Source organism: Gossypium hirsutum, chromosome D02 (assembly GCF_007990345.1).
Source record: "Gossypium hirsutum isolate 1008001.06 chromosome D02, Gossypium_hirsutum_v2.1, whole genome shotgun sequence".
Lineage (NCBI taxonomy): Eukaryota > Viridiplantae > Streptophyta > Magnoliopsida > Malvales > Malvaceae > Gossypium > Gossypium hirsutum.
In genome coordinates, this window is record NC_053438.1 from 53,094,489 (window position 1) to 53,107,986 (window position 13,498).

Below are 13,498 nucleotides of genomic sequence, written 5' to 3' on the forward strand. Positions count from 1 at the left end.
AAAGGCAGGTAACTTTGTAATTTGCTTTTAAAAACAGTATTTTATATATAAATTTACATTTTGAAAAATAATACAAAAAAGACGAAGGGATAATTTGTTTTCAAGTAATGAAAAGTAACATAAATAATAGTGGGTGGTTAAAGAAATTAAAAATAATGGACAGGTATAGAGGACTGATAATTTTTTTTAAAAAAATATCGATTTTTATAAAATAATTTTAATGATTCAATAAAAACTTTATTATAATATAGATAATGTAGATGCATAAGTAAATAAATTTAAGTACTTTTAAATTTAACTAAAATATACGAACCCTATCAAACTGATCTTATTTGTCACAAATTAATCCATATAATTTTTTTATTCAAGTAGGGAAGGCGTGAGTAGTTTTTATTTATTTTTAATTTTTTATTACAACATTAAAGGCAAACATGGTCAGGGGCATAGCAAATCACAGTGAAATTAAAGCAGCTACTTCCATTATAGTATAATAGATGATACCATGTTTAAAAATAACATATAATAAAATAATAGAACGTAAAGTTTGAAACTAGTAATACTAACACATAAGAATATGTGTAAATTAAAATAAAAATTAATTTAAATTGTGAATAAAAAAATTTAATAGATAATTTATGAGATTGAGAATATTAAATGCACTCTAATTATTTATTATGTTATTATCATTTTTATAGAACTGATATCGAGTTCATTTATGACACCAACTTAATCAATAACATTATCAATACTAGATTACGACACACCTCAATGTGAGTGAAAATAATAATGTAATAAAATTTATTAAGAATTAACATAAAAACCAAATATTACTTTAGTTCAAATGGTACAGTTGAGAGAATGTACTTTTTGTGGCTTGGATTCAAATCCCATCACAGACCAAGATAGTATTCAAATTGTTTGGACAAAGAAAACACTGAATTGAAGAGGGTAAACCCTAACTTGGCAAATAAGCAACCTGAAACATAACAAGGAAGCCGATAAGAGTTAGATGAAATTAGCAACAATTAAACAACTAAAAGAAAAGAAATTCAAGATCAAAGAATAAATATTAAAAACAATAAATAAAGAAAACAGAAATTAAAAGGTGGAGGATGGATCAAATAAACCAATGGATATGGATAGAACAATAAATGTTTGATTGAACCCTTTGAGGAAGCTCAACCAATGTCTCTAACCGACCCCTTAAGGTTGAACCCTAGTAAATTGGAAGGTGAAGAGTTCTCTCACGGCTTCAAAGATAAAACCAAGGAAAAATCTACTTGTAAAAAAAAAAGGAAATCTGACAAAGAGAAATAACCTAAAGAGTTAAATTTATTAATCAAGGTGTATGTGAATGGATTAATGAAGAGGTCTTTATATAGGCTAGATAATTACATCAAAATAAAACTATTAAGTATAATGAAACTCTAATTAATCTAAACAAGAAGTAGTTTTAATAGAACTAAACTTTCTTGTTGACTAAAAAACATAAAACTCCTTAACAACTTAAAATATTTCAAAATATCCTAAAATTCAAAACAGGCTATTCTTTTCAGAGTTCGCCACAAAGGCTATTCTTTTCAGAGTTCGCCACAAAGGCTATTCTTTTCTATTGAGTTTACGGTATGGATTTGCCTAAATTCACGTTACGTGAGGTTTTCCTATCATCATCCTGGGACACACAGAAAACCCCATTGGGTAGTCACCATTCCTTAGTTTTTTTTAGATGATGTCATGGCCATGGACTTTTCCTTTAGAGTTCATATCAAAATTTGTGTTTTCAGTTCCGACGGACTCCATTAGACACCACCGCGATAAGCAGACACAAACTCACTTGACAAACTCTTCATGCATTCACACAATCTAACTTCAACATTTTACTTCACTGACATACACCCAAATAGAATACACACATCTCATAACATACATTTCATAAATATACGTACTCTACCATACTTCAATGTTTCAATACTCATACACCAATTATCATATGCTATACTCTTCATGACTTCAGATTTATAACTCAATCAATTTTCTATAGATGACTCACAATATGAACAATACTCATGCAAGAGTTAGTGTAGAATTCACCTGGCACCTACGTACAACAGCTAGAACTCCAAATTCAAACTTCCACCATTAAACCGCAACAACCACTGCTTACAAAACATTGGAACACCATTACTACTCTTACACATACAAATTGCTTATCAATTCAATCACTGCCAATTCCATGCAGAAACCTTATTCTTACAGTTTCACTATCCAGTTACCAAATGCAGATTTACTCATTCAGAACTTAACATGCAGAGCTAAAATACTTACCGTGATGTGAAGTAACTACTAATCATAAAATAACCTTAGCTTCTAGATCATCGAGGTAGGATACATTCAGATTGTAGGAAGGTTTCAGTAAATACGACTTACGGAAAAGAAAGAAGAAGAAAGAATAACTCCTTTTTAGAACACATTCTCACATATAATATGACTCATCTTGCTTAGTGGAATTTAACAAGTGTCATACATATCAGAACTTACCTTCTTATTGGCCTACAATTTTTGAGGAAAGTATAAGTAGGTTCGCTTAACCAAACTTACCAGGTTATTTGAACAAAATCGATGAAAATAGTTTATTTAGAACAAGGAAACAACCCAAAAATTCCCAAAAACTAATACCAAATGATAGGGGCAACAGACCAAGATCGTATTCAAGTTGTTTGGACAAGTGAAAACCCTAACTTGGCAAATAAGCAACCTGAAATGCAACAAGGAAGCTAAGAAAAGTTAGATGAAATCGACAATAATAAACCAACTAAAAAAATTAAGAAAAAAATAAAGATTTAAAAAATAAATAAATAAATAAAAATAAAAAAAGCAAAACATGGATCAAATAAACTGATAGATATGGATAGAAGGATAAATGTTCGATTAAACCCTTCGAGGAAGATTTCTTAACAAGCTCAACCAATGACTCTAGCCAACCTCATAAGGCCAAACCTTAGTAAATTGGAGGGTGAAAAGTTCTCCCACAGCTTCAAAGAGTAAACCAAGAAGAAAAACTACTTCTAAAATACAATTTTCAGAAAATCTCACAAAGAGAAATAACTCAAAGTGTTTAAATTTATTAATCAATAGATAGGCTAGCTAATTACGTAAAAATAAAACTCTTAACTAGAATGAAACTCTAATTAATTTAAACAAGCAGTAGTTTTAGTGAAACTAAATTTTCTTATTGACTAAGAACCATAAAACTTCTATACCACTTAAAATACTTAAAAATATCCTAAAATTTGGAATAAATAATAAAACCTAATAAATACAATATTGGGCTCATATATAATTAAAATTAAGCCTAAAAATTGAACCCAATATGATTTAAACTCGAATTAAAGCTCGAAACTCGTAATTTCTTGTAATAATTTCATCTAGAAATTCAACTCACAGAATATCCATTAAAACTGTCATAATTTGAGATCCCAGACTTGAAATTAAGTGATTCAAAGTGCGTTTCGAAGCTAAGAAATAGCTTTTCGAACGCTATGAAGATATTTTAACCCAGATATCCTTAGATCCCATTCAAAAAGTTGTTGCAAGTGGACTGATTTTCCAAACTTGAAAATTGGTAGCTTTGGTGAATTGAATTTAATAAATTTCACCCCATCCGTACATGTATCAAAAAGAAAGTATTTTTTTGGATTTTATATAAAAAGACAAAAAAAATCCTTAGATTAATATTTAGTACTTTATTAAAATAAGGGCCTTTTGATAATTTAACAACTGAGTTGAGACCTAGTTATGGGTGGCATTAACTCAGTCAAAAACTTTATATATGGTACTAGAAATTTTATAACACGTTCATACATGTGAAAACTACACCATTAAATTATTTATTTAAAAAATTTTACTCGATATGAAAATTTATTATACTTATAAATAAGAATTCTAATTTCATTAAAAGACTTTTATTCAATAAATTTACATAATTGTAAATAAAAAAGTTAGATTTTATATTGAATTATATTTAAATTATTATGTTTTCATTAACAAAAAAATAAAAAAAGTATATATTAATTTAAATTTAAATAGTAAACTTTAATTATTTATATAATAAGTAACTTTATATTGTATTATTGAATATTTAAAATTTTAGAAATAATACATTTATACAATCAAATGTATTATACTTACTTTAGTTATATATTATCTACAAATAGAGGCGAATCTAGGGGGATGGCAGGGGTCCCTAGCCCGACCCCCTTAAAATGAAAAATTGTTATTTAGGCCCTTAAATTTTTTAAAAAAATTTAAATTAGTAAAGGTAAAATTGCACTTTGCTCCCTCTTAAAATTATAAAAATTTGATTTAATCCTTTAAAAATTATAAAGATATAAACTATAAAAAATTAAAATTTCATTCGGCCCCCTTAAAAAATAGTTTTGGCTTCGCCCCTATCTACAAACTATGGTCAATTTATTGTCAATTAAAAAAGAAAAGGTAAAAATTGAATAGTGAATAGTGAAGAGTTTAATTTACAAACTAGAAATCCTATCACATGCATATGTGTGTGGAAATCACAAATTTAAAACATAAATGTGTATTTAAAAATAAAATATAATAATTAATGAAACTTATGATTTAAAACTAATTAATAACAACACATGAAATATGCACGTTATTAAAATGAAAAAATAGATTAAATAGTTTATCATGACGTTGTCATCAATCTTAAGTCGGTGTCGAGTTAACTAAAGGAGGTAACAGAGTGTGCATAATAAAATTAAAATGTATAAAAATATAAAAACATAACTTTAGTTTAGTGATAAATTAAATGCTTTACTAATGCAATTGGCATGGGATTGAATCTCACCATGTGCATATTTGTATTAATTTTTTTTAAAGTGAAAAGACTAAAATACCTTCGACTAATATTACTTATTTTAATTACAGAAGCGCATTCTGTAATTTCATAATAGAGTTGGTGCCCGGCTGACTCGTGACACTAACTGAGTTAGAAATTTAAATAATAATATAAATATATCAATTTTTTATAATATGTACAAAGGATTTAATAATACTTAAAAAAAGTCTTTGTTAACACTATATTTAATTGAAAATTTTAATTTATATAGATTAATTATGATTATTAGTTATTATTTTAATTAATGTTGCTTTATATTAATTATATGGAGTAAACTATGTTTTACATGGAACATGATAAAAATGATTTAATTATGATTTAAAAAATGTTCATTATTTAATATATTTTAATTATGTTCAACAATTGAAATAGCAGATATTATTTTACTTTAATTATTGTAATTAAAAATACATTATTTATATTATAATATTTGAATTGTTAAATAAGTAAAAAATTAACAAGTAAATTTATTTAACCAAATTAATTATATTAACTAAACTATGTTTTATGTTTTTGCTACTAAAAACTAGTTTTACTAATGTAGGTGATAAAGTACGTATAATAAACTTAAAATGTATAAAAATATAAAAATAAAGTTTTAGTTGACTGGTAAATTAAAAGTTTTACTAATCTAATTGGCATGACTTCAAGTCTCACCACATGCATATTTTTATTGATTTTTTTAGTGAAAAGATTAAAATACCCTCGAATGATATTACTTATTTTAATTATAAAGCGCATTCCCTTAATTTCCTAACTGAAATGGTGTCCAGTTGACTAATGGTACTAACTCAATTAGGAATTTAAATAATATTATATATATATCATTTTTTTATAATATGTACAAATTTTTTAATAATAATTAAAAAAATTATTAACACTGTATTTAATTGATCAAATCAATTTATATAGATTAATTATGATTAGACCTTCTCATGGGCCTGGCCACCCGGCATGACCCAAAGGCCCGCCCGAAAAGTGAGAGAGTTTGGGTAAAAATATAGGCCTGAAAAATGAGCTTGGGCAAAAAAAATGCCCGTTTAGAGAACGGGTCAGGCCTCGGGTAAGGCTTTTTTGGTCCAGGCCCGACTCAACCCAAATATGCAAAAAAAAAAACCACAAATTTTTTTGTTGTTTTTTACTCTCTTTTTTGTGTTATTTTATTTTTTTTCACTATTTTGCTACCATCTCACTATTATGTTGCTACTATTTTGTTGTTATTGTATAACTCTTGTTTTATTGTTATTTTTGTTACTATTTTAGAGGTATTTGCTTGTTAAGTTGCATCTAGTGTTATTTAAGCATATATATTTTTTAAAATGTATTTTCAATTTGTTGGGAAATATTTATTTTAATGTTTTTAGTATTTTTGGTGTATTATATTTTTTAAAAAATTTATATAACAAATAATATAAAAAAATAATACGGGCATGCCCATGTTTTAACATTTTTATCCGGGCCAGACTTAGGCAAAATTTTAGGCCCATTTTTCGGGTCAGGCCAAGCCCGGGCCTAAAATTTGTCGGCCCATGAGCACATACAATTATGATTATTAATTATTATTTTGATTAATGTCGTTTTATATTAATTATATGAAGTAAACTATGTTTTACATTGAATATGATAAAAATGTTTTAATTATAATTTCAAAATTGTTCATTATTATGATATTTGAATTGCTAAATAAATTAATATATTTTAATTATGTTCAACAATTAAAATAGAGGATATTATTTTATCCTAATTAATGTAATTAAATATATATTATTTAATATATTATAATATTTCAATTGTTAAATAAGTTTAAAATTTTAGCAAGTAAATTTATTTAACCAAATTAATTCTATGAAGTAAACTATGTTTTACATATGTGATATTAGAAGCAATCTTTAATTAGTGTCAAATTAATTTGTAGCATCAATTCAATCAACAATATTATCAATATGTATAATTGACGGAAGTAATAAAATATGCATAATAAAATTAAAATATATGAATTAAATTAAATAAAGTTTTAATTGAGTGGTAAAATTAAGGTTTTATCAACTCAAATGGATGGGTTTGAATCCCACAGTATGTAAATTTTTTATTGGTTTTTTTTTTAAATTAAAAAAACTAAAGTACCCTTGAATAATATAACTTATTTTAAATATGGAAAGATATTTTCGCAATTTCTCTTACCAAGTTGGTGACTGGTTAACTCGTGTCACCAAATCAATTAAGGGCTTAAATAATAGTGTAGTATAGTATGGATAGACAAACAATGTGGGCGAAACAATCTGTGTAATAACACTAAAATTTATAATAATAATAATAATAATAAGTCTAAATAAAGATTTGGTTGGAGTGGTAAAGAAAAAATTTTAAAGATGCTAGTGGTATGATTTCAAATCTCTAACATTTATAAAAAATTTATTGGTTTTTAGAAAATAAGAAAAAAACACATAAGGACCCTTGAAATAATATAATTTATTTGAAATATGTAAGGATATTTTAGTAATTTTACTTGATTGAGTTGGTGGGTTTAAATCTCTACTATTGTAAATTTTTCATTGGTTTCCTCAAAATAAGAAAAAGACAAAAATATCCTCGTAATATATAATTTATTTAAATTATATAAGATTATTTTAGTAATTTTACTTGAATGAGTTGGTGTTAAGTTGACTCGTGACATCAACTAATTAGTCACATACTTAAATAATAGTATAGACATTACCCACCAAAAAGAAAAAAAAATTGTTATATTATATAGGTTAAAATATGTCATAAGTCACCATCCTCTTCACAAGTTTGGAATTTAATTTCTTTACTTTTCAAATTTTAAAATTCAAGTCCAATTGCTAACACAATTTTTTTTTTGTTAAATTTGTTAATATGACATTTTGAAATTAAACATGCTCATTTGGTAGTCATGAAAGTAAAAAAAAAAAAGACATTGTAATGAATTTGAATTTAACAAAATAATTTTAAAAGTGTTAACAGTTGGACCTAAATTTTAAAATATGAAAAATAAAAGAACTAAATTCGTGGAAATAAAAGTATAAGGACTAAATTCCAAATTTGTTAAGAGTAGGAGACTTATATCATATTTTAACCTATTATATTGTATTATATTATATTATATTAGAAGGTAATAGGTATGTGGATGACAAAGACGGTAACCAAAAACTTCAGAATCTTGTCCAAAAACAAAAGAACAGCATGAGAAACAGCTTAGCCTTACATAGATTGCATGCACCCAAAACCCAACAAGTAAGTACCATCAACAAAAAAGAAAGTGTTGTTAGTGAGAGGTTTCATTTTCATAAATTATGTAGTTTCCATTGTTGCAGAGGAGTAAATTTGGAGTGGTGCCGCCATGGGTGATTGTTATGTATAACTCCGTCTTCTTTAACAACTGTGTTCACCACCCAAACGAGAAGAAGAAGGAAGTCGACAAGTTCTGCATCGACTGTCTTCAATCTTTTTGCTCTCATTGCCTTCCTTCTCATGCTTTTCACAAGCACATCAAGGTTGCCTTTCTTCTCCAAAAATCTCCCACCATTTTTAATCCTTTATTTATAATTGCATCAATAACGGAATAACAAGTTGAATTCTGGACTAATTATTGTTATTATCTAATATCGAAATCGAGATTCGAAGATACATCTACAGTGACGTGATCAACCGACAAGATTTGTGTGAGCTCTTCAATTGTTCTGGCATCCAGGTCAGATCATCTCTATAGTTTTTCTTTCTCTTTTCCTACTAATTTTATCAATCATTTTCTTTTATGTTAATTAATTCTCTTTTATGATATTTTAATTTCATGGAATACTCTTATCATGAAAACATTGATTCTCCTTTCAATTTTTTTTTATACTTTGTGTTTACAAATAATTTAGTAATTTTATGTTTTCATCACTTAATTTTAAAAAAGTTATAAAATGGTCACTGAATTATTTAAAAGTTTTCATTTAAGTTATTGAGCTATTAAAATTGTTGTTGTATGTATTTCTTTATTCATATTGCCTACACTAATTGAAAGCTCTCATTCTCTTTCTCTTTTACAATTCATTTTTTTTTCATGAAACTACTTTGAACATTACAAATTTGCAAACTAAAATCCAAACAACTTTCTTCTCTTATCTCCGATACTAACTGTCAGATTGAATTGGATCTAAAGTATGCTCTACTTGTAGATGTATATTGATCCACCATATATATCATCGACTCATCACTTGGAGCTCACTAATCATATATTTTAAAAACATTAACAACTAGTGACTCAAAAAAAATTCAAATAGTTTAGTGATTTAAATGAAAACTTTCAAATAGTTCAATAATCATTTTGTAAGTTTTTGAAGTTGAATTACCAAAACATAAACTTTTAATAGTTCAATGACCTAGAGTGCAGTTATAGAAGCTTTTATTCTATTGCTAAAATAGAAAAAATATATAGTAGTAACGTAATATATATATTATTCATTGAGTATCAGCTCGATTAATATAGGTATTATTGTTAATCTAATAAAATGTAAAAAGAATTATAATGTTAATAAATGACATATGCTAGTCTCATTTATGTATGATAATAATTTTTCAACAAAAAGTAGAGTAGTATACTTAATGAGACACACCTACCCTCCAAATACATTATAACACAACATTCATACCAATATTATCATACGTACTGAGAGAAATAAAAAAAGGGAATTCACAATCCTTGGGTGCAGACATATCTTACAAAGAAAGCCAAGGTGCTATTCTTGAAGCAAAGGACTCAATCTCATCAACAACAAAGTAGTTCAAGGGACTATAAATGTTCCATTTGTGGCAAAACTTTACAAGATAATACTTCTCTTTATTGCAGTATCGCATGCAAGGTTCTTTATTTCCCCCAACCTTTTTTTTCTTTTTTCAGCGAATCATGGGATTAACTATTATTAACTATTTATTTATGGACAGGTGTTAAATATATACAGAGATGAAGAAATATTCGTCGGATTGCCATTAACAAAGAAACCAAGGTTAAGGCAAACTAGAAAAGGCGTCCCCCTACGATCCCCCATGTTCTAATACATTATTTATCTCCTTATTTATTATTTTTAATTTTAAATTAGTACTTAAATATAATTTTCTTCGAGCACCCATTTAAATTCAAATTTTAAAAATGGAGGCTTTTAAGAAAATTTCTTGTGTAGTTTAGTCCTTAACATTTACATCTTTTTATTAGTTTTGTCTTTATTCTTTTTTTTAGTTAAATTTGACCATTAACCTTCCAAAAAGAGTTTATCATTGTTGTTTTTAATAGAAATACGGGCTAAAAATTTAAATTTTAAACATGGAAACTTGCATGAAAATATACATGTACTTCATGCTATTTTTAAAAAAATTTATGAACTTTTCAATTATTTGTTGTTGTCACATAAAATAAACAGTTTCATACTAGCATAAAATACACAAGAATTGTCACGTGAATTGTCGCGCCAATATTATTAAAAAAGAATATTTTAGTTATCATTTTTGTTAAAAAACAATTTCACTTTTTATTTTGAAAAACTTGAGAGATAAATTTAGCTCAAAAAAAGAATAAGGACCAAATTGATATTATACTTCATATATACTTAGATATGGTTTCTTCTAAAACTTGCATCCAACTAATCTCAACTTATTTAAGTACAAATTATTGGTTCCTAAATTATGAATAGGCTAAACTCGCCAGATTCGGAATAGTTTTTCATATGATTGAAAAATCTGAATATTATTGTTTATTATTATGAATTTGAAAAAGAGATGAAAGTAGCAAAATTCGATTCCAATTTTTTGTATGAATAGTTAGTTTAAGTAGTTAAATCGAAAATTGGCACAGAATGATATACTTAAATTATCATTAAAACAAATTAATAAACTGGTTTATCAGCCCAACCCTAATCAATAGAAACCCAGTCTAAAAAAATAAAACCTAAATTGTGATGCATTAAACCATGAAGCATTTTATATTTGGGTAACAAGCATGTTTAAGAAAATATATCCTAAAAATAAGTTACGTGAACTCAAATCTGCTTGTAAAGTTGTTTTTACTCAGCTCACAATATATATATATTTTTATGTATTTGGTATGTTACGAGAAAGAAAAAAAAAAGTTAATTGATATTTCAATTTTGATTAAAAATGGTAATGTTATTGTTTTAATTGAATTTTTAATTTTTAATTTTTAATTGATATTTATGTCATTATTGTTATTTATATATTTGTGTTTTTAATTTTTTTAAGAAAGTTGTCTGGTTTCTTTTTTAATTGTTTTTGGCAATTCAACTAATATTTTAACGAGTTAAATCATAAATCAATAATCTAATCAATTCAACCATTGGTTTAGTTATGAAAACATTATTTTTTATATCAATATACTATAACTTATCACCTCTTTTTTTCCTTTCCTTTTTGCCGGAATAACTTCTCATTCTAAGGGTGGGTTTAGATGTACAGTACGTTTATTTACAGTTAGTGTAAAAATAGCAGTTGTGGTGATATTAGATACTATAGGGATACTGCAGCCGTAGGCCTTTATTTCGGCACAGCTCCCTTTGGATGTAGTGTGTATGGTTTGGTATGTTGCCTCGAATTGAACTTTGATCAAATATAAAATTTTAAGGTAATCTACACTAGTAATTATCTAACTATTCAAATTTATCTTCTTTTTTATTCATTTCTATTAATTACATATCAGAAAGATGATATGGCAGTCATAAAATTGGCATGATAACAAATTTAGCCCTCAACATTTTACACATTGTATTAGTCCTAATTCTAAAAAATGTGGCTATCAACATCTACACATTGTGTAATTTAATCTTGATCCTAGAAAAGCTATAAAAATTTTAAATATATACTTCATAAAGAAATTTTAAATTTTCAAATAATATTAAAAATTATTTAAAAAATTCATTCAGGGAGTCGACAGCCCATCTCCAATTCTCTCTTGGTTATTTCAATCTTGTTCAACTATAAACATGTTAAAACTTCTCTAAGCTCCCAAAAAAAGCACCTTAACAATTGGAATTCAACATGAAAAAATAACAAAATATTACAAATTTTCACTCAAAACATAATCATAGTAGTCTTATTATAGATAAAAAAAATAGACATAACAAACTAATTTATTAATTCAAAGACACGGCCAAATGCATAACCAATTTCTCGACAAAGAAATCCAATAGAAATTTTCTTTATACCTTAAAACCTCCGTATCTCTCTTTAACCTCCCCAACTAGGTCTAGATGGTAGACCCGAATTCGGGAGATTACATTAACCACCGAAGTAGTTCGGTCTTTATACAAATCAATTTTCCTTTTAAAACTCATGTTTGTTCAGGTGATTTGCAATTTATATTCTAGTTAAACTTATTGGAATTAGCAGTAGAATTAAAACATAAGTCTTTTTAATAAAACAATTCGGTTTAATCACATGTTAACAAATAATAACCTAAATTTCATAATCTATACTGAATGAGATGCATCTAATAATTAAATTAAAACTAAATCCCAAACCACGGTTCATAATAAAAGAAAATGGAAAATAACTCTACCTTTTAAGGAATTAAAAATAATAACACTAACGAAAATAAGGATGAAACAAAAGCCGAGACCCTCCGAGTGTCGTGTCTACATCCTAGTCTAAAGGATTATCTGTAAATATGGAAATTAGGGGGAGTGAGCTATGGAAGCTCAATGTGAGTCCTTTTACAATAAACCAAATCATACATTTATTTTTAAACACTAAATAACATCATACATCATTATCAGGAATAACAATTAGTTATAATTATCTGTCAATTTCAAATACGGTAATTCGGTGTTGCTACTTTAGTCAAACAATGATAATATTCTCAAACATAGTCAATCAGCTAAATCAATTTCAGAGTCATTCATACTATTCACGAAAGATATATGCAAATAAATTATATCAATAATTTCATCAAGTAAATTCAGTCATGCATAATTGTCAAATATGCCATACAAAAATTAGTTAAAAAATTTGGTTTCCTACCCCTAACCACTAGCACTCCAAAATTGGGAGTTCCCCTGAACTCCCTCCACCATCACTCCAATTTGTGGACTTAATACCATAATCGGATTTGGGTAATTTTAGATAAAAGATACTGAAAATTGCGGAAACACGACCATCTTGTAGATAAGAGCTATCAGAGGGACCGTGAGAACACATTGAAAATGTTGTAGTTAGGAGCTGCTGTAACTGTGGGTACAGAACAAGACCGTTGCAATTGGAATACGCTGTAATTGTGAGTACACAATGAATAATTAAATGCAATTATACTGCCGATTCTTCCTCTGATCATATCAACCCAACCCATGAAAATGCAATACAAATACAATCCGAGACATTCAATCAAAATATCGCTTACTTTTTATCTCGTTACCAATCAATGAAAATCATGAATAAATTAGGCATCCAATTTTGTCAACAATTTAGGCATTTGGATCGTTCAATCAGATATTCATAAAATGCATGTAACATTATTCACTATTTAGGCAATCAATCAAGAGTATTTCAATCAATAAATTCAATCATCTATATATC

At 26.8% G+C, this 13,498-nt stretch overlaps 1 protein-coding gene across 1 annotated transcript; it reads left to right on the top strand.

Annotated features, from left to right (window-relative positions):
• The first annotated feature begins 8,065 nt into the window (after positions 1-8,065).
• Positions 8,066-10,170, top strand: LOC121214712 (protein RGF1 INDUCIBLE TRANSCRIPTION FACTOR 1). Its single transcript, XM_041088796.1, has 5 exons — positions 8,066-8,170; positions 8,251-8,430; positions 8,553-8,627; positions 9,634-9,783; positions 9,866-10,170. Exons 1-5 carry the CDS (start codon positions 8,120-8,122, stop codon positions 9,974-9,976), a joined length of 567 nt encoding a protein of 188 aa, XP_040944730.1. The 5' UTR covers positions 8,066-8,119; the 3' UTR covers positions 9,977-10,170.
• The last annotated feature ends 3,328 nt before the right edge of the window (positions 10,171-13,498 follow it).